General features: G+C 33.3%; 3 protein-coding genes across 6 annotated transcripts; 1 reads left to right on the top strand and 2 right to left on the bottom strand.

Annotated features, from left to right (window-relative positions):
• Positions 1–466: 466 nt before the first annotated feature.
• On the bottom strand, positions 467–4,084 carry LOC109149466 (transcription factor bHLH36-like). The gene is made up of 3 exons (XM_019297247.1): positions 3,540–4,084; positions 1,324–1,707; positions 467–683 (listed from the first exon to the last, which is right to left on the bottom strand). Exons 1-3 carry the CDS (start codon positions 3,675–3,677, stop codon positions 609–611), a joined length of 597 nt encoding a protein of 198 aa, XP_019152792.1. The 5' UTR covers positions 3,678–4,084; the 3' UTR covers positions 467–608.
• A 6,032-nt stretch (positions 4,085–10,116) lies between these two features.
• Positions 10,117–14,093, bottom strand: LOC109149465 (basic leucine zipper and W2 domain-containing protein 2-like). The gene is made up of 8 exons (XM_019297246.1): positions 13,969–14,093; positions 13,260–13,283; positions 12,941–13,046; positions 12,724–12,792; positions 11,969–12,462; positions 11,583–11,844; positions 11,129–11,337; positions 10,117–10,470 (listed from the first exon to the last, which is right to left on the bottom strand). Exons 1-8 carry the CDS (start codon positions 13,971–13,973, stop codon positions 10,404–10,406), a joined length of 1,236 nt encoding a protein of 411 aa, XP_019152791.1. The 5' UTR covers positions 13,974–14,093; the 3' UTR covers positions 10,117–10,403.
• A 2,352-nt stretch (positions 14,094–16,445) lies between these two features.
• Positions 16,446–26,088, top strand: LOC109149739 (pre-mRNA-splicing factor ATP-dependent RNA helicase DEAH1-like). 4 transcript variants are annotated; one of them, XM_019297689.1, is made up of 27 exons: positions 16,446–16,616; positions 16,855–16,937; positions 17,035–17,132; positions 17,298–17,428; positions 17,553–17,771; positions 17,888–17,968; positions 18,151–18,237; positions 18,339–18,372; positions 18,467–18,521; positions 19,191–19,322; positions 19,557–19,620; positions 19,972–20,051; positions 20,185–20,252; positions 20,350–20,407; positions 20,564–20,621; positions 20,707–20,775; positions 20,896–20,964; positions 21,089–21,178; positions 21,377–21,463; positions 21,865–21,980; positions 22,093–22,159; positions 22,560–23,606; positions 24,236–24,298; positions 24,716–24,940; positions 25,281–25,343; positions 25,431–25,503; positions 25,653–26,088. In XM_019297689.1, exons 3-27 carry the CDS (start codon positions 17,039–17,041, stop codon positions 25,694–25,696), a joined length of 3,174 nt encoding a protein of 1,057 aa, XP_019153234.1. In that variant the 5' UTR covers positions 16,446–16,616; positions 16,855–16,937; positions 17,035–17,038; the 3' UTR covers positions 25,697–26,088. The 4 variants fall into 4 exon arrangements, with proteins under 4 accessions (XP_019153234.1, XP_019153235.1, XP_019153236.1 ...); XM_019297690.1 differs by having other exon boundaries at positions 16,446–16,635; XM_019297691.1 differs by lacking the exons at positions 16,446–16,616; positions 16,855–16,937; positions 17,035–17,132; positions 17,298–17,428 and having other exon boundaries at positions 17,685–17,819.
• Positions 26,089–27,189: the final 1,101 nt, after the last annotated feature.

Here is a 27,189-nt window from a genome sequence, read left to right as displayed (position 1 = left end):
TATCGTACTATTATCCCAATAGACTTGAGCTAATCGAAGGCCAAATTACAACAATATTAACATGTTTTAATCCCTGTAGCATGTATATAGTCCTCAAGTCTATGCTAATCCCTAAGAATTCTACATTACCTAGTAAGTGCATGCATGATTAGGACCCCCTAAAAAAAAAAGAGCTTTACATGCATCTACGGTTAAAATATTATTAATTTTCGACCACTATATAATAACAAAGATTTAAAGTATTATATTTTTTTAAAAAACTTTTTAAACAATCATCGTTAATAGTGGATAAAAAGTGATTGTTATGTGATATCAAATACAAATTAATTTTATTAGCACATAAATATAAACTTCTTATTTGTATTATGATAATAACTTATTGCATACCAACTCTGATATGATCTTTCTTTAATTTATATTAACATTCGATAGTAATTAAGTGAAAGAAGTAAAGAACTATTGAATGTTAATATAAAAATACATGTGTTGGATAAGTTTGGAACAAAGATTGATTTGCTTTTTTTTTTTTTTTTTAGCTACAATACAATGAAACTAGCCAGCCACAACATCTATGCATGCATATACTATATATAGGTATGGTTGCCAAATTAATGGGGCTTAATAACCACATCAACTACTTTCTGTTGCAGTGCTGCTACATCTACATCAGACCATCCATTTACCTGCAGCAACTAGTATATTATTATATTATTCATGAATAATAATAATAATAATAATAATAATAATAATAATAATAATAATAATAATGATGATGATGATGATGATAAGTAAAATAAAAAATAAATATTTAGAACTTAAAATCTTTTAGTTATAATTTCTTTTTAAAAATAAATATTTAAAAATTAAAATCTTTTAGTCCAGCCTTTTTGACATTCACAATGTGATCAACTTGACCTGGCTCTATTACAAGTTCATATACTTTCTCAACCTACTGAAACACGCCTCCAGTGAGACTCGAACTCATAATCTTTTAAAAGAAAATTCAATCTGAGTACCATTAGACAACATAGTCTTGGTTAATGAGTATGTATATAATGTATTATAAACAATTAATAGATAAATACATAAATATATATATATGGACAACGTTAAGATGAGAACAAACGCGTAGAGGAGAACTAGAAATAAGAAATCAATCATAGTCGTCTATTTTGAAAGACGACCTAACGGATCATATATAATTTTTTTTTTAGAAAAATGTGATTGATATTTTTGTAAATAATTCGAACTTTGAAGTGCAAGTGTAATGTAATGCACTAACAATAATATTTAGTGCACCTAACATTAAAGTTAATTAAGTACCTGAGATTGAATCCTGAGCAACGACCTATCCTCCTGGTGAGAATAACAACAGTTAACGACGTTCAGGCCTTGCCGGAGCAGTGTCTCCAGCAGTTTGGAGAGCGGATAAGCTACGCCGCCGCCGCCGGTGGCGGCGGCGCGGCGAGTGTTCATCAAAATCTCCACCCCATCTTCACACTTATTCACCGCCACAGAAGTATCATTAGCCCAACACCACTTTGCGCTTTTCGCTTCATTTTCTTCCACACTTTTCTCCACTACTGCAACCATGTTTGATGATGTCTTCATCATCATCTTTTGCTTATGAAGCCCTTCAACCTTCTTCTCCAGCTCTTTTATGTAGCTCACTGATGCTTGCATGTGATCTGATGCCGACCGCTTTCCCTACATATCATCATCATATCATTCATATATATATATATATATATATATGAATTTAACCAAAATTCATTGCTCATCTAAGTAGTACATATATAAAGGAAAATAGAGAAGTTGAAAATGTAAAAATGCTTCCTGTGAGAGTTTTCGTGCATCATAAATGTGTGGCTTTGACATAAACTATAAACTATTTTGCTAAAGTTCGAGATTTAATTGACACAGGATCGAACCCATCCATATAGTTGTTGGAGTTTCACCTAATATGGTGTGTTAAACATATAATATATAAACATAAAGAGTAATGCTACTCACCCGGCCCTTAAAAATTTTCTCATTATTTTCTCGGCCTCCTGACATGACATTATTTGATTGATTACTTTACTTTTTTATTAAAAGTTAGTGGGACAGTCAATTCATTGCACCCAATAATTAGAAGCCATATGTTATGGAGGAAATTTAGGAGAGGAAAAATTAGGAGGTAGGGGTAAGAGAGTTTTCCTAAACATAAATGTGCAGTCCAAGTATCACTTTAAACTTTTACAGGGCATTTGGTTGGACGGGGGGAATTATGTGGGAAAGGAATTGTAATTCCATGGGAGTTGAATTACTGGGAATAAAGTGGGAGTTTAAATGCCAGTGTTTGGTTGACAGGAATAAAATTACTGGGAATTTCAATTCCAATGTTTGGTATACATGAGAATTGAAAGGGAATAAGTGGTATAAAGTTAAAAATGTCCATTATTGTTGTTAGACATTAATTTTAGGTTAAAAAAGGAAGGGATAATTTTGACTCATCACTATCTTTTTTTCTCAGGAATTAAAATACCAGGGGGGACATGAGATTTTAATTCCATGAAAATGGGGGAATTGCAATTCCCTCCAACCAAACTACGGAATTTAATGGCCTTTGAAATTAGGTGGGAATTAAGTGGGAAGGGAATTTAAAATCCCTCCAACCAAACGCCCTGTTAGTTGAGATTACATGTTTCAATTTGGTATCAAAGTCATTATTCTCATGCAAGTGACCCCAAATATGGTAACAAACAAAGTCGGAAAGTGAGTTATGGACATTTCAATCCACTTAGAGACTTCTATAAGTTTTAATTCCGTTCTAAAAAAAAAAAAAAAAAAAGTCGCTCATAGAGTTTTCGGTTTAAGGTTTAGGAGTTTTAGGTGCATACGAGTCTCAAATATGGTAACAAACGAACTCGATTGGAATGACACCAAAATTGAGATATGAATATTTTAACTCAACCCGTTCTATCAAGACTATGTGGTCTAATGGTATTCGGGTTGGATTTCTATTTGATGAAAAGTTGTGAGTTTGAGCCTTAGTGGAGGCGTTATTGATTTTTTGTGTTTCAGTATGTTAGCTTTTCTTTTTTTTTTTTTTTTTTTAACTAGATTAGGACTTGATTACTACTGACAACATTTTTAACTTCGGCTATTTTTGACATACAATATCGGTCATTTGCGACGTAGTTCTCTCCAAATGACAATGTATAGTACGTAGTAAATAAATGATATGACGTGGTATGTCATTTTTAAAATTTTAAAAATAACAAAATAAAAAAGATACGACATTATATGTATACTTTTTTTTTTACTAGAATTGACGTTAAATGCTCAATTCAAAAAAAAAAAAACATATAACGTAAAAAATAATATATATTATTTTTATTTAATTTATTGACATTTCACGTCAATTTGAAATAAAATGACATTATATGTGAGACATGTTATATGTTATTTCTGTAGTAGTAGTATTTAGCAGAAGAAAACTGGGAAAATATGAAGAGGGAGGGAAGAAAAATTAAAGTAGGGTTTCTCCACACTACCTTGATGTATTGAAGAGGAAGAAGGGACCTAAGAGATTCATAAAGATTAGCCATTTGATTCCTCCTTCGCTTCTCCACATCTCTATGCAAAGCCCTTCTGCAACTATCATCATAACCATCACCACTCTGCAGCTTCATCTCCCTTCTCTTCCTCTTCTTCTTAAAGCTCTTACCAGAATCATTAATATTATCAAGGTTGGGATTCCAGCTGGTCGGATCTTCTATGACGTAATTTTGTTGATGAGACGATAATCATTTGGTTGTTGCGAGGGGATCTGGTAGTGGAGTAGTTGTGGATGATCGCCCAGATAATAATTATACTCAATGGAGGGGAAGATCAAGTTCTCCCAGAGATTATCCATTCCAGATCGAGCTTGACCTATGTGAGATTTTGTGGGTATATTCTAATGGAGATTGGGGAAGAAGAAGATGCGTTTGTTAGGGTTATGAGATCTCCTGTAGGGTAAAGATGTCATCATTTTTGCCCTAATTTATGCTACCTTCAATATCTTCATATATAAAAACAAGCAGCAGATCTGTATGTATCTGGCACAATCTATTTTTTAAATGTCATCTTTCATGTTCTTTAAAAAAATGTTTTTGGCATTTAAATAAGTGTGCTTCTAGCATACGTACTCAGATTGAAATGTACTATACTAATAAGAGTCCAAGAGAGTTAGGCCTATAATGGGTAGAAAAAATGGCGGTCAAATTTTTTAATCAAATGCATGGCTCAAATTGATCAAATTTTAATTTTTCCTTGAGATTTCCTAATTTATCCTTAATGAATATGATTATCCGTTAACTTTTCCGTTAAATATTATCTTTTCTGTTAGTTCACCGTTAACTTACATATTGATTTCAATGAAAAAGGTCTTAGGTTCGAACCCATTCCAATCAAAGTTGGCATAATTAGTACTCTATTTTACTTTTATTAAATTAAAATAATAATTTAGTAGCTACAACAAAAAATAATACATATGCATTTCTTTAATTTAGAATTATGTGTCTATACAATGGCTTTATTCAAAAAATAAATAAAATTATTCATTATCAATAAATTAAATAAGAGAATTAATTTCATTACATATATTGTCTTTATTTTTCTCCAATATAAAAAATCTTTACATTCAAAATTCAAATTCATCAATTGATTATGTTCACTACATTGTCTTTATTAAAAAAATTATTCATTATCAATAAATTAATTAAGAGAAATAATTTCATTAGTATATTGTCGTTATTTTTCTCCGATGTAAATATTCTTTACATTCAAATTCATCAATTGATCATATGCATTACATTGTCTATTATACTTTTCGTGCACTATTTTTTGCATATATAATCAATTGATGAATTCATATATAATCTTGCATTTATATACTTTCAAATATTTATTTAATTATAAACATTAGGTAGAAAAAATTACCGTCAAATTATTAAATCAAATGAATAGTTCAATTGTTCAGATTATTTTTCCTTGAGATTTCCTAATTTATCCTTAATTATATAATGATTCAATCCGTTAACTTTTTCATTAAGTACCGTTAATTCACCGTTGGTCTAATTCTAATATTAAAGTCTAATATAGAATTATAACTACAACATTAATCTAATTCTAATATTAAAGTCTTTTTTTTTTAGGAAACCATTGTGGTTGCATTTATAGATAACAAGAAACTGAGTCTGGTGGGATAGCATCCAGTACATAGGCAAATCAAAATTAAAAGCATCAGAAGCTAAAGTATGCGCTAAATAATTATGCGATCTAGGAATAAAATTAACTGAGCAATAAGTAAACGTAGCCATATAAGCTTTGCAAGCATCCAGTGCATAACCAAGATAGGATCGAGACCGAGTCTCCGTAGAGGACATATATGTCTGTAGTGTTTGACAGTCCGTGTAAAGTCTTAATAGAACTCTAACCACAAATCCGGCAAATTATGCTTTGAGCACGTGCCCACCTTGCAAGGTGGGCACGGTTCAATATCCATAATTTCTATAGTGTAGATTCATAATTTCTATACTATGGATCAATAATTTCTATACTGTAGATTCATAAAATTTATACTTTAGATTCCAATTGTTGAACTCTGTTTTCACGAATCAGAGAACTATATGTTCATAATTGATAACTAAACAGTTTAGAAATTATGAATTAACAGTATAGAAATTATGAATCTACAGTACAGATATTATGAATCTGTAGTATAGAAATTATGAATCTACTGTATTTAAATTATGAATCTATGGTTTAGAAATTATGAATCTAAAGTATAGAAATTATGGATCTACAGTATAGAAATTATGGATATGGAACTGTGCCCACCTTGCAAGGTGGGCACGTGCTCACAACATAACGCTCCTACTGCCGGAATCTCCTCAAACAATATTAGTATATATTTAATATTTTATGCTTTAATTTTTATTTGCTCTCCCTTATATCCCGTATTTGGTGTCAACCATACCCATATAATTATTTTATTGACAATTATAATCAATCTTGATTATATTATCTTGCATTTGTAAACTTAGAATTACGAATTTAAATACGCAAATTCAACATTCAATTATCTATGCATGAACAATTTCAATATAATCTTGTCTTGATATACTTTAAAATACTTATTTTAAAAAAAATATTGGGCATTATCCCAATCGCGCAATGCGCGTAAAAAACTAGTACATATATAAAAGGAACATTAGTGTCAATTCTGTAAATAAATAATACTCCGTGAGTAATGCTAGAGACCTTAATCTTTTTTTTTTTTTCAAATTCATCATTTATTGTGTGACAACATCTATCTCATCTCATTGGTAGTTAAATTCTATTTTGAATTAGTAATTGAGTCAATTAATTCATGACACCCAATAAATTAATGTCACATTAGGAGGAAAAATATTGGAGGTGAACTTTAGGAGGGAAATAAAGGGCATGCATTTTCTATAATAGAATTAGGAAACATATGATTTTCTTATGAATAACTAGTATTTTCACCCGTGCGATGCACAGAATGGAATTATAGTAATATATTAAGAATATTTAAATCGATATATAATTATTTAAGAGTTAATTTCACCAGAGGTCGTTTATCTTTCCTGACAATTTCAAATTTAATCCTAGACTATAGTTATTAATTATTACGATTTACTCTATGTTATAATTCTTAAGTTAATATTCTTACTATTATTATTAACACTTAATTACTTTTAGATATTATTATTACCACTTATGTCGTGCCGAAGTTTTGACACATTACAACTTTAAAAAAAAAAAAAAAAATTAATCGTTGGATCACCCGGCGAGGTGGCCGCGGAAGAGGACGATTCCGGCCTTCATCGCAGCGGCCAGCGGCGCGATTTTTGCAACATTGATATATAGTATAGATATAGATTAGAATAGGAATAGTATTACACAATTTTATAATATTAGAATAGAATTTTAACACAGAATTATTTAGAGCAAGTCCAATTATTGAATTTTTTGGGTGTTTTTTTGAATGAGATGGAGGGAGAGAATATAGGAGTTCTTGTAGCGGGAGGAGTCTTGAGGGTGGTCACTAATAGGGCTTGTTGTGCATTACATGCACATGCCAGCTCAGCACATTGAGGGTGGTCACTAACTCCTTTTGTTTGTTTTTTCCTTTTTTTTTTGGGGGGAGGGGATTGCTCTTAGTTCTTAGAATACAATCAAAATTAAAGAAACTATTTTTTTATTACATATTTTTTCAATTCGATCAGGACTACGCATCATATCAAAATCCTGTTCATGTCAGGATAAAAGAGCTCAGGTGGTCACACTCTCTTAAAACATCTAGTTAAATTAGAAGAGACATGTCATTTCACCCACAATCTCATGCATGGGTAATTAAAGCAACTATTTAATTATGCACAACCTTAATTATTTGATGTTATGTATTGTATTATTTTTCTCTATATTTCTCCATATATTTTTCCACTATTTCTGCTCTGAAAAATCCCCCCTTTCTTCTATAAACTTCTCCCCTTTATGCACTAGAAAGCTTAAAGCTTCCATTTTTATCAATCCAACAACAAATTATTTAAAAATTAAAGTTGTTCAAAAATTAGTTGGAGCAATGTATTACTCTCTCAAAGCATATATTGATGAAATCAATTATGATATTATTTAGTATAATCAAATATAGTTAACTTTCAAAAAAAAAATATATATATAGTTACATGATTGTTTCGACATCAATATCCAACCACAATTCCACGTCTTTAAAAAAATATATATATTTTATATAATATTTTTAAAAATTGTGTGTACATAAATCAGACAATCCTTATGGAAGAATTGAAGTGGGTCTAACCTAAGATTTAGATAAAGGTCGGAGACAGACAGACAGCACCGCGGTTTGGTCCATCCATCTTCACATGCGTGTCTGTCAACTTTGTTTTCACTGGTGAGTTAATTGCGTGATTCGTAATTTACCTCTGTAATAACTCTAAAAGTAAATTTTATAAATTTAGAATTAGTCTGATAAAATTGAGATCACCTAAATTTTTAAAAAACAAACAAACAAACAAACAAAAATTCAAAAACATGTCATATCCAGGAGTAGAGGAAATCCAAATCCCTGAACTAGGCAAATTATACCATAAACTAGGATGCATTTTGCATTGTGGACCCTAATCTAAAATAACATTTAAATTATATGACTACAATTAACATATTATGTATCTATAGGTAACAAATTGTATGCATGTAAATAAATTAAAGGAACATAATATGTTAACTACAGACACATAATAGGTTAACTACAAACATATAATATGTTAACTGCAAGCACATAATATGCATATAACATATTATGTGCCTATAGTTAACTGTTAATATATTATGTACGTTCAATTTATTTACAAGTACATACTTTATTAATTGAATGCACATAATATATTAACTGCAGACACATAATTTTTAAATCAGGGTCCATGGTATAACAATAGCAAATTATTGTATGGATCGAAATCCACACAGTTCCAAAACAACGTCGTTAAATATTATGCGTAAGAATAATGTACATTATGTGTTAGAATAATGTACATTACGTGTTAGAATAATGAAACTTCTGGAGTAATATAATGTACATTATGCTTTAGAATAATGTACATCATGAGTTATAGAAATATATGTTGCAGTGGGTCACGTAAAAAATAAAAAAAAAAAAATACACAACAACATTATTTTTAGAGCGTAGCTGTGTGGACCACTGTCCACATAATAACTATTGGTATAACAATTGCTTAGGTCCGCATGGACAGCTCAACTGGTTTAGAGGTGAAAGTTGGAAAGAATAACAATTGCTTAAACTAGACACACGAGCAAGAAATTGACTACTTGATCCGCTGATTTACAAACATGCTTAATAGTATGTAATGCTATCAAAAGTCCAATTTAAATGAACACAATCTTTAAAATAAGGCTCCTAAGATATATTTAGAAATTACATTAAAAATATTATTACATACTAAAAAATTAAATTTAAAAATAATAAGAAAATATTTTTAAAAATAGACAAAGAAAAAACATTTGATTAATTAATGATAAAAATGATTGGTGAAATGTGAAAATAATAATTAAATTAAGCAGCATATATAATATCGAGTTGGTCAACAGTAAGTACAAGTTTTATAAATGTTCTTTCAACTGCTCCACTAAAATGCTTTTGTTTCTTTTCCTCTTCGTTTCGTGGTATATATTTAATATTCTAATTACAAAAAGACGAAGCAGAAGATTTGTGTGTTGGGGTACGGATACGATGCTATCCCTTTTTTATTATCTTCATCAACGATTTTATCTATCTTTTTCTTCTTCTTTTTTCAATTTTTATGGAACATAAAATGCGTACTTTAGATTATTCAACTAGCTAAGTAAAACACTCATCGATATTGCATGTACAACAATAGAAAAATCAATATTTGTATAGATAGAATAACTACACACCATTATAACAAATCGAAAATCTCTCAAAATTTTAGTAGTTAGCATTACTAATGACAATATTGTCTCATATAATATGTGCTTGTAACTAGAAGTGTAATCAAATCGAAGGAAGTTTGGATAGTAAAAGTTCAAAGCTCAAGTTCTCTCTCTCTCTCTCTATGTGTGTATGTGTGTGTCCTCCCGTGAGAACATATGAACTACATAAATACAAACAAGGGTCTACATAAATGCACAAAATTTCATATTCCACTGCACAATGCACACAATCTATCTTGGAAGAGTTCTTGTGCATTTATGTGAATGATTGTGTGCATTCATATTGATTCGCTCCCATGAAAAAAAGGATTCTCGTTTGATCATATATACATATACATACAACACACACACACTCATGTATATAGGCTTAGGATTACGATACTCAGATTCAGCTTGATCCATTATTCAAAGTCTCAAATTACTTACATCAAACTCGACTTGACGATACCCAAATCAAATTCGAATATTAGTCGAATCTAACCCAAACAACTTAACTCATTTACATACTTGCAACAAATACAGAAGTTATGAGAAGGAAAAGCAACAGACAATAATTTAAGGAAACTTTGCATATGCCCAATTGCCTGAATATTATGGGTGACTTCAAACACACAGGGAGTAGTGGAGTACAACAAAGTGTTACAACATCAGAAACAAAGCAAAGTAACAGTTTCATATTAGTTTCGGCGAGAGCATCAGATGCTCGAGAACACGTTTTAAGGGAAAAATAAAAATAAAAACGTACAGTTGTCGCAGGAACAACACCAACATTGCATAAGTTGATACTATAAAGTGCAATAATTTAACATGACACAATCATCAACTAAGGCAGCTAGTACCCCGCCAGTACCACAACAAAGTTAGTCCTCTTCCTCTGCCTCCTCGAGCCACTTGACAAAGGGCTCCAGTGACTTCACAAAAGATTGTCTGCCAGAATAAGAAACGCAGGACTGTGAGTACAAGGTCTACCACCAGAATTACGATCTCAAAGGTCGAATCCATAAAAACCAGACAAATGATGAATGAAGAATGGTAATCCACATTCCACAGGATTACAAGTTTGACTCCCAGTGGGAGCAGCCTATTGGCCGTCTTGGTTTGAGCCTGTGAGCTATGGGCAACCTAGGTTGGTTTATCTCCTTATGGTCCTTTGCCAGCTAGGATCACAAGGCACGGGCGGGGTTTACACAATGCACACCCTCGGGTAGTAACTGCGGGTTTCCCTCATCACTCAAGAATGGTAATCAAGAAAGTTCAATCCAGTGACTGCCTATCCAGCAGTAATCATAATCAGTAGTGTACACATCCGGGCTCATAATCATTTGTGCCCTAAGGTTGAAAATCAACAAAAACTTCCCTTTACCATATTTGTATGTTAAAGTCCCTTGTAGACCCTAGCGCTATGGAATATGAATGCAAACATACAAAGGTACTATGTTACTATGAAGCCAATCAGCTCCAATAATTAATGGAAGATAATGAATGCATAACTCCTACCATCCTACGAATCTTCTCCTTCTAAGTATAAAATTTATAACATCATGAAATCATAACTTACAGTCTCTGACCAAAGAGTTCAACTTACCTGCCCTTAGGGTTTGTTCCTTTGCGGAACCAATGAAGAATAGTATCTTCAGCAAGTACATCCTGGTCATAAAGAGACCTTACAATTTCAGGGAACAACTTCATCAGCTTAGTATCCTCGTAACACTGGACTTGAACTTTGTATATGAGTTCCAGTTCAAGCTTTCCAGTAGTACAAAACTCGTTCAGCAGTTTTGCCCATGTTTTCACCTGAATAAGAAAAAAATTGTATGGATAGGTCAAGAAAAAGTTCACCAAGTCATCAGGAAGGAATATATGTAACAATCGCACCAGACTCTTATTTAAATACTCCAAGTAGAATAACATAAAATACACGGCAAAATAATATTACATGGGATTCCACAAACTGAACCATAATCAAAAATCCTATTGGAAAGGAAAGAAGGAGGGAGGGCTAATCAAAAAAGGATAGAAGAAGATGAATTATAGATTACCTGGCGCAGAGCTAAATTAGCATTCTGCTGTTGGTTTTTCCCAGACCATTGTACAGCATCCATCAAGACATCCCACAGAATTCGTACAACCACAATATCAGGTAGCTTAGCATCCTTAATATGCTGTTTTACAGTATCTATGACTTCAGAGACATCAGCTTCGTCAGATATCTGGGCTGTTAATGCAGATTTCATTTCCTTGAGTTTCACCTCAAAAATCTTCTTCTCATTGTATTCAACCAAGGGCAAGAGTCCAGCATTGCTGTGGTAAAAGGAAAGTGATCAGATGGTGCATTCGTTCCATTAACATGGTTTAGACTTAGATGTACTCCCATAGTTACAAATACATATTTCCTACCCTTTTCGGGTTGAACTCATGTACTTACGTGAAGTGCTCGGAGAAAGCTTCAGGGGTCCTTTTTGCTGATGGGAAGAACTCCATAAGATTGTCCTCCATTTTACCCCGCTTACAAATTGAGATCAAGTCATCAACACTGTTCTCAATCAAATATTCCTTGAAAAAGTCTGTGATGAATGAGAGAACTAATCCTTTTGCAACAAGGTTATCTTTGAGCAATGGTTGGAACACAGTCTCTGGTGGGAGACCCGACAATTTCTGAGAAAAGGCAAGGGCTGTAAAAATAGCCAACTTCTTCCTTTCCTTTTCCTCAAAAAGTTCCAACGACTGCAATAGTCTACGCATAACATTTTCAAGGTTCTTTATAAGAAATGGCTTTCGCCTTAAGATCTTTTGCACGTAGATTACAGATGGCAAAATGAATTCGCGCTCTGGCTGACACTCAATTACAGAGTAAGGGTGGCGCTCCCCCTCATCCGGTTTAACTGTTCCAGGTTGAGTACGACCTCCTGTGAATACAACCTGCAAAAATACCACATGCCCATATCAGATCACAGTGATACAGTGTCAGAAAAGGAAAGTGACACTGACTAGCCTACAAAGTATAATGATCAATGCAAGAGTGAAAAGTCACACAGTGACACAAACACAGGCACAAGAGTTGCATGTTAGAGAACTAACATGATCCTTTAAATTTTTAAGGACAGATTCAAACAGTAATGCTCAAAAGTTTTTGGCTGGTGTGTAATTAAAAGAAACTCATGTTCAGGATAAACACTGTACCTCAAAAAAAGTGTCACCGTATCTAGAGAAGTTAAGTTCTGATGACTCAATGCTCTTAGCAACGAGTTCCTGCAAAAAATAGAACATTTGTAAATACAAAACCCAATGCCTATATAGGGAACGTGATTGTTGGAACTCCAAAGATATAACCTGTAACACAAAAATCATAGCAAAAGCCACGAAGAAGAAAAAAAAAAAGGATAATAGTTCCAAATACCAGATCACCAGCATTATCCAAATAGATCTGGACCACTGCATCCGCAAATGCTGCAGGGTCCAGCGGCGCTGCAATATTCCGTTTGCGGGTCTTAATCCGCGTGCCACTGCAATTTCAATGAAACTATTAGCTATTACATAGTAGTAATAAGGGAACAGAATTTTGCAACATCACCATGATGGCATGGAACAACCCATAGGTACCATAATAATTGTCAATAGTAGTAATAGCAATTGTCATAGGTTCCTTAATAATTGTCAATAGTAGTAATAGTACCACTTATATGACAAAGTAAAACTTGAAAATGACAAATACTTACCCTAGAGTGGGTTTCTCCTTCGAGCTGCATCATCCAAAACAAACAAGAGTTAGTTGCATAGATTAAATTGTCACAGCAAGACAATGGGAAAAAACAGCTTGATATCAATGCACCCTTTGCAGCTGATAAACACACCAAATGCTATTTTATGGCACAAGGCAATGCAATAACTTTAATCAAATTCATTAAGAAAATAATAATAATAATAATAATAATAATATATAATATATAATAATAATAATAATAAACAGAAACACTCTTAACCTACCAATCAAACTTTCCAAGTAAACAGAAATTCAAATCTAACTAAAAGTTAATGTATATGTACTAATCTATGTACATATATAATTCTTACAAGCAACCTACACTAAGAAACAATCCAATCAAAGAGAAAATAACTAATCCGATGCATATTTGAAAATTTTATTTTAGTATAAGAAATTAAAAGCAGGTATTTTCAACGAAAAAACATTTATAATTGAAAAATACATATTTCTCGCCAACATCAAAAGCTCACCTAACCAAAAGACATCAAAAGCTTAACCCTTTAACGAAACCCAGATTTCTGGCGGAAAGAACCAGATCCTAGATCCTAAAGCTGGAAACTTTGTTTTTTTTTTTCTTTTTATTTTAAGCCAAAAAATCGAATACCAAATCAAAATACAAATCCAGGAAAACAAATTTAGTCGATGAGATTAATAATTCTTACCTCATAAACCAAGATCGAAAAGAATCGAAGTACAGGCAGAGACCCTCTGCGATTCGCTATGCAAAGATGAACAGAGAGAAAGAGAGATCCCTTTTAGCCTCCTTTGAGAAGTGTTTATAAATACGGAATAATGTTTTTAGTAAAAGGTTAACAGAATTAATTTATTAATAAATATTTTTAATTGCATAAATAAATTTATTAAGTTATACTTAACATTTTGGTCAAGGGAATAGCAATTAAGAAAATACTAATTTTGATTTCACGAGTATTAGTAAAATAATAATTTTAGTCTATATATTTAATTTCTATTAATTTTCATCTACAATTATTATTTTAATGTCAATTTTTATCTACGATTATTATTTTAATACAAACATTCATCGCGCCGATCACACCTCCATTTAAGACATGTTGAAATCTAAAAAGACTAGGCATTTTTTATCTTCTGAGTATGAATAAATGAATTTAAGCCATGAGATTGATCTCAATTCGCAGTTCTTATCCTCATCCTACTTTAATTTGAGGGAGTAATATTGACGGTTTGTGTTTCAGTATGTTGAGAAAGTAGTTATAAACAGATACTACATTGTGACCGTGTCAGTAGTACTAAAAAATATATAAAAGTGATCAACCACGGGTTCATGACGTTGTTTAACTCATAATAATCGATCGAGATAGGGGTAAGATCTAATATGTATTTGCATCTTTGCAATAGTATCTATGACGATCATAGTGAAAGTCAAATTTTGCCCTCAAAAGAAACAATCAGTTCACAACCAAACTGACGAAGGATCAAATCTGATACAAAATCAATAGTTGAGACCAATTTGATACTACTGACTCTATTAGACCATCTCCAACCCACATTACACCAAAGCACCAATTTTTTTCCACTAAGAGTCCTTTTAAAAACCCGAAAAATGACTTCTAGAATATATTTTCCGAGTTTTCAGTGTTTGAATGCAACAGGAAAATCCAGTCAACGGAAAACATTTTTCATTGACTGTGGAAAACGAAGCCATTTGGGCGGAAAATGACTTCCGCCAAAATTTGGGGGAAAGTCATTTTTTTTGCCAAAATATTTAAACATACAATTCTACTCATTTTTTGCAGAAAATAAACTAAACACACCATTACACAAAGTTTTCCAAAATGCAACCAAACGCGGGAAAGGAAAATGTTTTCTGAAAAATTACTCATTTTCCATAAGTCATTTCCTACTTTCCAAATGGATCTCAAAAATCACATCAAAATGAATATTCTCAACATATTATCACATATTTTTTTTTTCATCTCCAACTCATTTACACCAAAACACCAAATTTATACATTAAAATAAGTTGATATCTCAATTAGTAGTTCGAATTTAATATAATTTAATTCTAATTTAATTAATTTAATATAAAATATAACTTGTGATGTAAATAATAATTTGTATTAACATTATTATTTTTCCTAACATTGATTATTTTAAAAATCAGATTTAATATTTTTGAAAATTTAGTTTATTCCACAATATATTAGTAATAATAATAGTAATATAATAATATAGTATAAAACATATAGTACATATTGGGTTTCAAAATATAATACATATTTTGTTGAGAATAAAAGCTTATTTCATTAAAATATCTAGTACATTTAATTATCGTAATTACTATATCGTTCAAAAGTGGGAGTGGACTAAGAAATTATTTATTTTATTTTATTTTTCAAAATTGTGTTGTATCTTCTAATATCAATATTATGTCGTATGTATTTTATTTTTTATTATGTTATACTTATGTTTGATTTATTTGAAATGTTAATTAATATATATTCAATATTAGTATTGTTTTGATCGTAAGATCTTTAAAATGGTATAATTTATATTTAAAAATATTAACTTTAGATATATATATTCAACAAAATAATAAATAATAAATTATATATAAAATAAATAATGATAAAATTGAAATTATAAAAGAACAAGGGCAAAATGTCACATTTCTTCACCATCTTTAATTTGTCGTGAATGAACAGTGCCGTGCCATATATGACGCGACACTATTCATCATGCCAAATTATTTGGCGTTTTGCCATTTTGATGGCGCACATTGGAGCTAAAAAAAATGGTGAGATGACATGATGGCGAGATGACATTGATTTTTTGTCATTTTGCTGTCTTTTTGGAGATGCTTTTACAATGTAGTATATGTTTATATATAGTTCCTCAATCTATTGAAAATTTATTAGATAGAGTTTTATTATATGAATTCCTAATCTATATACTCTCTCACTTTTTTTTTTTTTTTTTAATGTAATAGTAAATAGTAAGTTGTTTGCCAAGCACCTTACACTCAAATGCTGCATAGTGACTCTCCTATATTAAGAGGTTATGAGATTACCAAAATTTGGAGTGAAGAAATAAAACTTAAAGAATCAAAATAATATTTCCCATTTTAAAAAATTGACTAAAAACAAAAGTCGCACGTCTAATCTAAAATCTAAAATCTAAAAATTACAAACAAATTTCGCTCCTTGCCAGGCGCCAGTTCCAAGCTTCCATTGCAGATTTCCCCACTTCCCCCGCTTCCGTTCAGGCGTTCATCGCTTCCAGCCAGTCAGCCGCCCGCCGGCACTCACACCCCGGAGCCGCTGTCCGCCAGGTCTCCGCGCCAGTCCGCTGTCGCCGTCCTCCTTTTTTTTCTTCTTTCTTGTTTTTAGGGTTTATTTACTTATTTATTTTTCTTGGAAGGAGGAATTAATAGTATATTATTATTATTATTATTATTATTATTATTATTATTATTATTATTATTATTATTATTATTATTATTATTATTATTAAGCTTATGCTTTCGAAGGTAGAGTTAACAGTATTATGTTTCTTGTTGCTTATTCCAGCATCTTGAAGCTGGATCCAGAGAGTTGAAGGAGTACCCTTTCTAAAAGTTTTGCTTTGCTGTAACCTCAACAGACGATAGAAGGTAATGTGTCCAACAGTCAACATCAATCAAACTGAACTTCAAACTGCCAAATTTTGTTCAAAACTAATATATTTTAATTAAAAATTTGCCTTTGCAGTGAAATGGGAAGTGATTTGAAAAATTGGGTATCTGATAATTTGATGTCACTTTTGGGCTACTCCCAAAGTACACTTGTTAGTTATGTGATTGGTTTAGGTAAGTAACTCCTTTCCATATTAGTTAGTAAAGTAATTTGATTGAATTTGATATTATATATGGAATAAGAATGTGGGAGAGTTTGAATATAATTGTCTGAGGTTAAAGTATGATATGCAGTATTATTATTATGTTTTTTCTTCTTTTGTTTAATCTTTGCTGTAGCCAAGAATGCTTCCTCTCCTAACGAGCTTGTGAGCAAGCTTATTGAAGTGGGAGTATCATCTAACCACAAAACACAGGCTTTTGCACTAGAGATTTTTTCTAGAGTTGAGCACAAGGCTGCAGGGCCTAATGTGAGTTTCTTTTTCTGCTCTTTGTTTTTGTTTTTGCTGATGTGATGTATAAAAGTGCAAAGAAAGGTATCTCATGAATCAATCTGAAAAGTCTTTTCTAATTTGTTCTTGGATTCATTTCCAGCTATATCAGCGGCAAGAAAGGGAGGCAGCGATGCTTGCAAGGAAGCAAAAGACCTATGCACTTCTGGATGATGATGATGAGGATGGTGATGGTGATGTTAGTGGTACTGCTGGCAGTAATGCTGGTCCTGTGTCTTCACAAACTAGGAGAGAGGAGGGTCATGGCAAGAGATTTAGGAGGAGGGCTGAAACTGATGCTGATGAAGATGAAGATGAAGAGGCATAGTGTTTATATTCTTTGTGATAGAATTTGGTTTTCTTTATTATGGTAAGCTGTTACTTTGGTGGCTCTTATATTAACATCTTACTTTGTTTTGACTGAATGTGATGTTGCAGAAAATTAAGGAAGCCGAACAGGAAAGACGAGTCAGGAGACGAACTTCTGAAGAAGATGATGATGGTGCTGATAGTTCTGAGGTACTTATATATTTTGTGATTCCATAAACTAATGTCCATTGTTTTTGCCACCTTTCTGACAGATGTAGTTCACTCTGTACTTGAATCGGTGTAGCAGTGTTTGCTTTCATAAAATTACTTCTTCTAATACTTTTTTGTTATGTCCTTTGATTGCTTGTCCTGTTTGCATTTTGTTTGCATAGTCGGAAGAAGAAAGGCTGCGTGACCAAAGAGAGAGGGAGGAGTTGGAGAGGCATATAAGGGAAAGGGATGCGGCAGCAACAAAAAAAGTGTGTGATTCTTTTTATGTTCTTTCAATTTTTCTTGTATGCGTGGCTTCTCCATAACTAATCTGTTTTTATTATGTATGCATTGTGATACTTCACCACAGTTGACTGAGCCAAAGTTATCAAGAAAGGAGGAAGGTAATAGCTTGTTCAATTCATTAATTCCCATAACAAGAGTTGAGGTAGAACATTTTTTATTTATAATTTACTTGCTCTCTTCCATGCACAACAGAGGAGGCAATTAGGAGATCTGATGCTTTGGAGCGAGATGAGATTGGAACTTTGAGGTTTGTGACATACACATACACACATGGTGTGTGTGTGTGTGTATATATATATATATATATTGTATAATGCGGGCACATTATTTTTTTCATTTCCTGTTATCACATATTTGGATCTTCTTTGATGCTGTTGTGCTACAATTTAGTAACACTTATTACGTTTTATATCCATTTCACTGTTTTATTTTGTAAGACTAAGACTTTAGGTAGGACCTTTATTGGGGTAGGTAAATCCATTACCATAACTGGGAGAAGAGATGCCTGCTTGTGTTCAGTGTTCTATACTTCTATTGCAGCATTTTTGAGATGCTATCATCTGTTTATGATTTGAAATGTAAATATTTGTGCAAGGTTGGTTGGTAAAGGAAAATGCCAAACCTGCCAGAGGAGATGACTGCTTTTTTTGTATTGCACTATTTTTGAGATGTATCTTCTTGATGTTGAAAACAAATACATAGTAAATGTATAATGATGATTATTTCAGAGATGGCACCTCTTTCCCTTTTTCCTAATATTAAGGTGAGTTTGTGGACACACAAAGAGGAAACCAAATTGAAATATATGATCCTATATGCTTAAAGCCTTGAAAAGACCAACCTAACCTTTTTTGGTACAGTATTTTGAACATAAACAATGAAAATTTTGATTTATATGATCTAATGTTCTTTCCAGGAAAGTCTCACGGCAAGAATATTTAAAGAAAAGAGAGCAAAAGAAATTAGAAGAACTCCGGGATGAGATAGAAGATGAGCAATACTTATTTAATGGAGTGAAGTTAACTGAAGCAGAATATAAGGAGATGAGGTAATCAATTGGATTACTGCTTATATATTTAGTGACTTCTGAGCTTACATGATATTCCATGAAATTCTGTTCTATTATGCTTTCTATAGGTTTTAACCTTTACAAGTGTCCTAAATTATGAATTCACTCTCTTCTGTCTATAAATTACTAAATTTATAATGTCTGTAATTGTGAATTCACTCTCGTCTATAATTTTTCATCCTGGAAAATATTTTGATTTTTTTTTTTTGGTAGATACAAGAAAGAGTTATATGATCTAATTAAGAAGCGGACTGAGGAGGATGATAATACAAATGAGGTAATTGTTGATTCATAGCAGTCTTTCTTTAGTTTGTATTGTATTACGGAGTATTATGTTTTCTTTTTTGTTATGGAGTATTTGTTTTCTGAACTTAGTATCACCATTATCATATTCCAAATAATTTTATCGTTTTAGGCGCATTCAACAATTTTTTTAGTCGCAAAAATGCAAAATTCACAATTGAATTGCCCAATCTTGACCTGTCCCCTAATTCACCCAGAATAGCAAAATGAGATTATACAATAACCTTGCAGTGGTTCACTGGGGAATTTGATCTGGAAATGCTATAGAAATTGAAGTTATTTCCTTGCGGTCTTATGGTTTGATGCATTGATTTTTGGTATACAGTATAGGATGCCTGATGCTTATGATGTTGAAGGTGGTATAAATCAAGAGAAGAGGTTTGCCGTCGCATTGCAACGCTACAGGTCACTACTCACTATAGGATGCAGCCTCATTCTCACAGCAAATTGGCTTACATACAAAAATATATTTCACTTCTTGCGAAGAAACTTTGTTAGTCAGCAGATTTTCATGCTTGTGTTTTTCTTTTTCCTCTAGGGATCCTGAGGCTAATGATAAGATGAACCCATTTGCTGAACAAGAAGCATGGGAGGATCACCAAATCTGTAAACTCTAATTTTACTGTTATAGCATTTTACCCTGTACATTGATTTCATAACCTTTGAAATTTCATTTACTGAAACAAGAGTCATTCTAATACAGCCAAGGCTACACTCAAATTTGGTTCAAAAGACAGAAAGGCAAACTCCGAAGATTACCAGTAAGTTATAGAAATACACTTGTAACTTTGCGGGAGAAATATGTTGTTGTCGTCAATATTCTCAGTTTTTGTCTTACTGTCTCAAAGTTGCAACTTACGAACTTAAGCATTGTTCATCCAACCTAATTTTCTTTCCTTAATACTGATTTTTCTCAGATTTGTGTTTGAAGACCAGATAGATTTCATAAAAGCAGCAGTTATGGAGGGTGTTAATGTATGCCCATTTACTTGTCAATTGTCAATTAAGAGTTGTCCTGTTCCACTTTTCATCTTAACCTCTATTATCCTTCTCTATGCAGGTTGATCAAGAATCTGCTGTTGATGAACTAGAAGCATCTGTGGCTAAATCAGCATTTGAGAAACTACAGGTGTTGATACATAATCTACTGTTCTGCAAGAAAAACTTAGTCTGAAATTTTCAATCTCAGCTTCTCTTATTTTGCAACTCATCATGATCTGTTGTGACTTTCCTGGTTTTATTTTCTCAGGCAGACAGGAAAACTCTCCCCATCTACCCATATAGGGATGAGTTGCTCCAGGCTATAAATGATCATCAGGTTGGTTGATGCCCTTTCTGTTGATCATGCTTCTAATAATACAAGATTCGTAGTAATTACCTCATGCTGTTACCTTCCTATTGGATATCAGCTGTATGTAGACTGATCTTGATTGGTTTTGTAGGTCCTAGTCATTGTTGGAGAAACAGGTTCTGGGAAGACAACTCAGATACCTCAATATTTGCATGAGGCGGGGTACACCAAACGTGGAATGGTAATTCTTTTCCCTTTATAAACCAATCAGGTTATGACTGTATATGCTTTTATCTTTGTTATAAAATCCTTCAATGTGATGTTGGATGACCAGAGGTCAACATACATAACTATGAAGATTATTACTCAAAGTAGAATCTGTAATCCCTTTGCTTTGCAAAAGTATTTCCTATATTCTGAACTCTTACCAATGTCTCAGGTAGGATGCACCCAGCCTCGCCGAGTTGCTGCCATGAGTGTTGCTGCCCGTGTTTCCCAAGAAATGGGAGTCAAACTTGGGCATGAGGTAATGCTTTGAGTATACTCTAGTCTGTCTCTTAGTTTGCTCTTTGTTTAATGAACCTTTCTCATTGATTGACAATTTGCTACATAGCTGAAGAAATAAAAAAATCTGTAACCAAATCTACCTGACAGATTTCCTTATTGATTTAATTCTTTTGCTGGGAGTGTTACCTTGTCTTTATGTCTAATTGTGTGATGTTGATCCTGGCTTATTCCAAGTTCCTTTAACAGGTTTTTCAGATTAGCTTGATTGATTTTTCAGTTGCATGGCAGTTTTGCACTTGTGTATCTAAAATGATGTGTTACACTAGAAAAGAGACCTGATTATGGATTGATTTTCAATATCAAGCCAACCTGCTTGAGAAACTGTTAACTTGTAATTACTTATTTTATGTCTGCTTCCAGGTTGGTTATTCAATCCGGTTTGAAGATTGCACTTCTGAGAAAACCCTTCTAAAATATATGACAGATGGGATGCTATTGCGTGAGTTTCTTGGGGAACCTGATTTGGCAAGTTACAGGTGTGTTCTTTGTCACTTGTCAATAGTAATTATGCCGTTGTTTCTTTGTACTGCATGATTCCCTCTAATTCAGATTGTTTCTTTCTAACACATGATCTTATGTAATTTACAGTGTGATCATGGTGGATGAGGCCCATGAAAGAACATTATCAACTGATATCCTGTTTGGCTTGGTTAAGGCAAGTAATACCCTCTATCCTTAGATTCCTAGTGCACACACAGTTCTTGAGTGAAGTATGTCATAGCACCAGGGTGAGTCTAATGCATTGTCACGTGCAAATGCAATGAGAGACAGCCAGAACTGCTGCTGTCTAAGTATATGATTAAACTGACTTTCTTTCTGCTGAAACAAAATTTACTCAATGGAGTCCATGCATTTACACTGCATTATTTGTGAAATTGATACTCAATCCCCCGGGTTACCTCACTCTCTGCATTTGGTGTCTAGGATATAATTCTTCACCAGTGGACATCTCTTGTTCCGTCTGTTCCTCTGTTCAGATTGTGGTTATTATTGTTATTGTTATTGTTTCTATTTCTGTTATTGTTATTGCCTAAAGAATCATTTCCTTATTGTAGGATATTTCTCGTTTCCGTCCTGACCTCAAGCTTCTAATATCAAGTGCTACTCTTGATGCGGAGAAGTTCAGTGACTATTTTGATTCTGCGCCCATTTTTAAAATACCTGGAAGGCGGTTTCCTGTTGAGATACACTATACTAAAGCACCAGAGGCTGATTACTTGGATGCAGCAATTGTCACTGCCCTACAGATCCATGTGACGCAACCCCCTGGTGATGGTGATATATTAGTTTTTTTAACTGGACAGGAGGAGATCGAGACAGCCGAGGAGATTATTAAGCATAGGGTCAAGGGCCTGGGAACAAAAATAGCAGAGCTAATAATCTGCCCAATATATGCTAACCTGCCAACTGAGCTCCAAGCCAAAATTTTTGAACCTACTCCTGAAAGAGCACGGAAGGTTGTCCTTGCTACAAATATTGCTGAAACTTCATTGACAATTGATGGAATCAAATATGTTATTGATCCTGGATTTTGTAAGATGAAGTCTTATAACCCTCGTACTGGCATGGAGTCATTACTTATCACTCCTGTTTCAAAGGCATCTGCTAACCAACGGGCAGGTCGTTCTGGACGAACAGGACCTGGAAAGTGCTATCGGTTGTACACTGCTTATAACTACTACAATGATTTGGAAGATAATACAGTTCCAGAAATTCAGAGGACCAACCTTGCAAATGTAGTGCTTTCTCTCAAGAGCCTTGGCATTCATGACTTGCTAAACTTTGATTTTATGGACCCACCACCTGCTGAAGCTCTATTGAAAGCACTTGAATTGCTTTTTGCTCTAAGTGCTCTTAATAAGCTTGGGGAGCTGACTAAAGTTGGCAGAAGAATGGCAGAGTTCCCTCTTGACCCCATGCTCTCCAAGATGATTGTTGCTTCTGAGAAGTATAAATGCTCTGATGAGATCATAACTATTGCAGCAATGCTTTCTATTGGAAATTCAATCTTCTATCGCCCAAAGGACAAACAAGTCCATGCTGACAATGCACGGTTGAATTTCCATATGGGCAATGTTGGAGATCATCTTGCACTTATGAAGGTTAGCTATAGGCTATTGCAGAGGGCCTAATATCTCAATGCCACCTTTTGTTTTTATCTTAAAGCTATATTGTTCTGTCATTCTTACTTGTACTAGTTAACCTTTCTTTTAGTTTTTACAGTATAAAGGTGTAGTTGCTTGACTTTGATATTTCAGATTTTCAGGCAAATAAAAAAGACTTAATACATGAAGTGTTTACCTAGCCTTGAACTAAGAGGAAAATACCTGTTCTATTTTACAGTGTTCCCTGTAAAATGCAACTGGAGAATGATGCAAATATGCTAAATAATACACAGAGAAATAGGTGAAAACAGAACTGTGGAAGGAAAGTAGTTAGAGACTTAGCGTGGCATGGTCACTTCCACACCCCCCTCCCCCCTCCCCCCTCCACCCCCTCCCCCCTTCTCTGTTAATATCTAGGGGAAAATCTTGTCCTAATGTACTCCCCTTTTATGCATAAAATGTTGAAAACTGATATTCATATTTTCGACTAAACTTGATTAAGCCTTAATCTCAATCTAGTTGGGCTCCACTAGACTATAATAGATAATTCTTTTAGTAGATTGACATCTTTTTTTAATTTTTATTTTAACTTGAGTTACTTATTTGCTTTTACCATGGTCTTGTAGGTTTATAATTCATGGAAGGAAACTAACTTTTCAACCCAATGGTGCTATGAGAACTACATACAGGTATAGTTTCAATTTTTAGTATCGTCTCAGTTCTATTTTGGCCGTAAAATTCTATAAGAGCTATATCTGTGGTGAGACCTTGTTCTGTTTCCACTGTATCTATGCATGATACAGCATGTCTCTATAGAGAATGCCCAAAAAAATTCTCCATAAAATCCATTTGTTGACATGACAGAATTTGATATTGGTCTCAAGTCTACCAGCTAGCAGTTGACCACTATCAAGCTGCATGAACCCACTGTAAATTATAAGAAGTTAATGGTATAGCTTTTCTGAAATGAGTCAAGGCTTGATTTGGATAAGTCAAGGCTTGATTTGGAAAGGAGCTAGTTGTCTCAAAACATGATTCTATCATTCTCTCTTTTCCTCCCACACTTGTGTTTTCTTCCTCAAATTATATTCTTGGTTCATATCCAGGTCAGAAGCATGAAGAGAGCTAGAGATATCAGAGACCAATTGGAGGGCCTTTTAGAAAGAGTAGAAATTGAGTTGACTTCAAATCTCAATGATCTAGAACCTATAAAGAAGTGTATAACATCTGGGTTCTTTCCTCACTCAGCAAAGCTGCAAAAGAATGGATCTTATCGAACTGTTAAGCATCCCCAGACTGTTCATATCCATCCAAGCTCGGGCCTAGCACAGGTAAACTCTATTTAATTGTGGATTTCTCTTCAATTATTCATAGTTTTCACAACATAATTATATGGATGCTGCAATGTTATTGGGAAGGACTTTAGGAATTTCTAAAATTTGTATAAAGTGTTTTGGTTTCCCCTATACTAATTGCAATGCAATTTCTAAATGTAGCATAAGTGGACAAATGCATAATATTTCTTGTAGGCTTAATATTGATTGATACAAAATCCTCTTTATTATTATTATTATTATGTAAAATTCAAGCTTCTGACTTCCTTGAAAACAACTGTGTTGTAATCTTCCATATTTCAAGTTGACAAGTATTGATCTACAATTATGTTTATAGGTTCTTCCTAGATGGGTTGTCTACCATGAGCTGGTTTTGACGAGCAAAGAGTACATGCGGCAGGTATATATCCCCCACCTGCTCCCTTGCTAACAAAATTATTTTCTCTTCTCAACAGCCGAGCTTAAGTAGTTGATACTTGAATTACAGGTTACTGAACTAAAGCCTGAATGGTTGGTAGAAATAGCTCCTCACTACTATCAGTTGAAGGACGTAGAAGACCGTATGCTCTCTCTCTCTTATCTCCCTTCCCCTCCCCCCATGTGTGTCCTTTATAGTTGCCCGAGTAAGGGCAGATTGCTTTTTGAATCACTTGCGAGTCTAATCTCATTCACTTTTAGGCTCCATTCTAATATATTTGTTTGTATGCAGATGTGTCCAAGAAAATGCCACGTGGAGAGGGCCGAGCATCTTAGTCCTGTCAGTTGATTGGCTATACCTCTAAAGAATTTGGTACGATTAACATCAATTCCACATCGAGGGTCCTAGAAAACCAAGGTTCTAGCTGATGCAGAAAAGCAAATCCAGGCCATGAATCAGCAGCTGTAGTTCTATCCAGCCATAACCATTCAAGTGTTTTCATCTAAAGGTTGAACGAAGTAGTAGTGTTTTAGTGGTGGTAGATCATATCATATACAAACTTGTATGGATGTGTTGTTTTGTAGCAAGGGTTACCACCCCAATTTTGTCTATAACTTGTCATAGTCTGTAAATAGTGCTCAGAGAATAGTTTCATTCACTGATTTTATTTTACCCAGAGTGCAACCACTGTGCATGGACTGGGGACTGGCATTCCCATTCTTTGTTTGCACAAAAGGTAACTTTCCAAGGGTGAGTTTGCTACTCTGCTAGGAGCAAAATAGGAAGAGACGCTACTCTGCTAAGAGGATGAGTTTGCTACTCCGCTAGGAGGAAAATAGAGAGATGAGAAAGTGAGAATTAAAAATTAAGAATTTATGTTTTAGAATTTGATATATATAATTAGTTTTATTTTGTAAATATAAAAACATATTAACTAAAAGTGATATATATAGGGTTGTATTCAAATACAAATCCTTTTAAAATACAAACTTGAGTTCGTGCACACATTAACATACATACATAAACACAGGGCACACTGCCAACAATTTTTGGGATTAGCTCGTGCACACATTAACATACTTACATCTACACAGCGCGTAGGAGACAAAATCACAACCATCCATCAAAGCTCGTGCACACATTAATATACTTACACGCACTGTCACAGTGCGTAGGAGAAAAAAATCACAACCATCCATCAAAACTTGTGCACACATTAACATACTTACACGCACACTGGGCACACTGCCAACAATATCGGGATTAGCTTGTGTATACGTTAACATACTTACATGCACACAGTTTATATTTTAAGAGGAGTTTGTATTTTAAAATAATCCTCTATATATATATATATATATATATATATATATATATATATATATATATATATATATATATATATATATATATATATATCACGCAATTTGATTGATTGTAGTTTTGAATCAAATTAACCATTAATCGAAAATTTTTAAAATCCTTAATTATTAACCGAATCAAAATGTTTCTACTTGGTCGATTAATCATATTTTGTGCACTCTTAATTGTTAGTAAAAAAATAGAAATTAAAAACTACCGTTTTGAATCACGGTCGTCCACCATACCAGTGTACCTTGATATTATTTTCGGACAGTTATTATAATGGCTATGTGGTTGGCTATATATTCAGTTAATCGCCCTAGTATTGTGGCACACACTATCATTGAATATTGAATAAATCACACCATATCTGACTTTGCAGGTTGCAATCAATTTGTGGCAATATGCCAATACTGACTTCAAGAAGTTGGACTAATAGGTTGGTGAAGTTCACTGTTCTATAATA

The sequence above is a fragment of the Ipomoea nil genome, unplaced genomic scaffold (genome assembly GCF_001879475.1).
Source record: "Ipomoea nil cultivar Tokyo-kokei standard unplaced genomic scaffold, Asagao_1.1 scaffold2159, whole genome shotgun sequence".
In the NCBI taxonomy this organism is placed as follows: Eukaryota; Viridiplantae; Streptophyta; class Magnoliopsida; order Solanales; family Convolvulaceae; genus Ipomoea; species Ipomoea nil.
This window is presented reverse-complemented; position numbering and strand designations above follow the sequence as displayed.

What these genes read in the sequence shown, in the direction of transcription:
- LOC109149466 (XM_019297247.1), bottom strand. Translation starts at nt 3,677, where the DNA reads ATGAAGCTGCAGAGTGGTGATGGTTATGATGATAGTTGCAGAAGGGCT. An exon ending in TTCCTCTTCAATACATCAAG is followed by an intron (nt 1,708 to 3,539) that starts GTAGTGTGGAGA and finishes GATGATATGTAG; the next exon opens with GGAAAGCGGTCGGCATCAGA. An exon ending in TGCTCAGGATTCAATCTCAG is followed by an intron (nt 684 to 1,323) that starts GTACTTAATTAA and finishes TAGTTGCTGCAG; the next exon opens with GTAAATGGATGGTCTGATGT.
- LOC109149465 (XM_019297246.1), bottom strand. An exon ending in ACGGTGACACTTTTTTTGAG is followed by an intron (nt 12,463 to 12,723) that starts GTACAGTGTTTA and finishes GTATTTTTGCAG; the next exon opens with GTTGTATTCACAGGAGGTCG. An exon ending in GGAACAAACCCTAAGGGCAG is followed by an intron (nt 10,471 to 11,128) that starts GTAAGTTGAACT and finishes TTATTCTGGCAG; the next exon opens with ACAATCTTTTGTGAAGTCAC.
- LOC109149739 (XM_019297689.1), top strand. Translation starts at nt 17,039, where the DNA reads ATGGGAAGTGATTTGAAAAATTGGGTATCTGATAATTTGATGTCACTT. An exon ending in GATGAGATTGGAACTTTGAG is followed by an intron (nt 18,522 to 19,190) that starts GTTTGTGACATA and finishes TGTTCTTTCCAG; the next exon opens with GAAAGTCTCACGGCAAGAAT. An exon ending in ATGGGAGGATCACCAAATCT is followed by an intron (nt 20,253 to 20,349) that starts GTAAACTCTAAT and finishes ATTCTAATACAG; the next exon opens with CCAAGGCTACACTCAAATTT.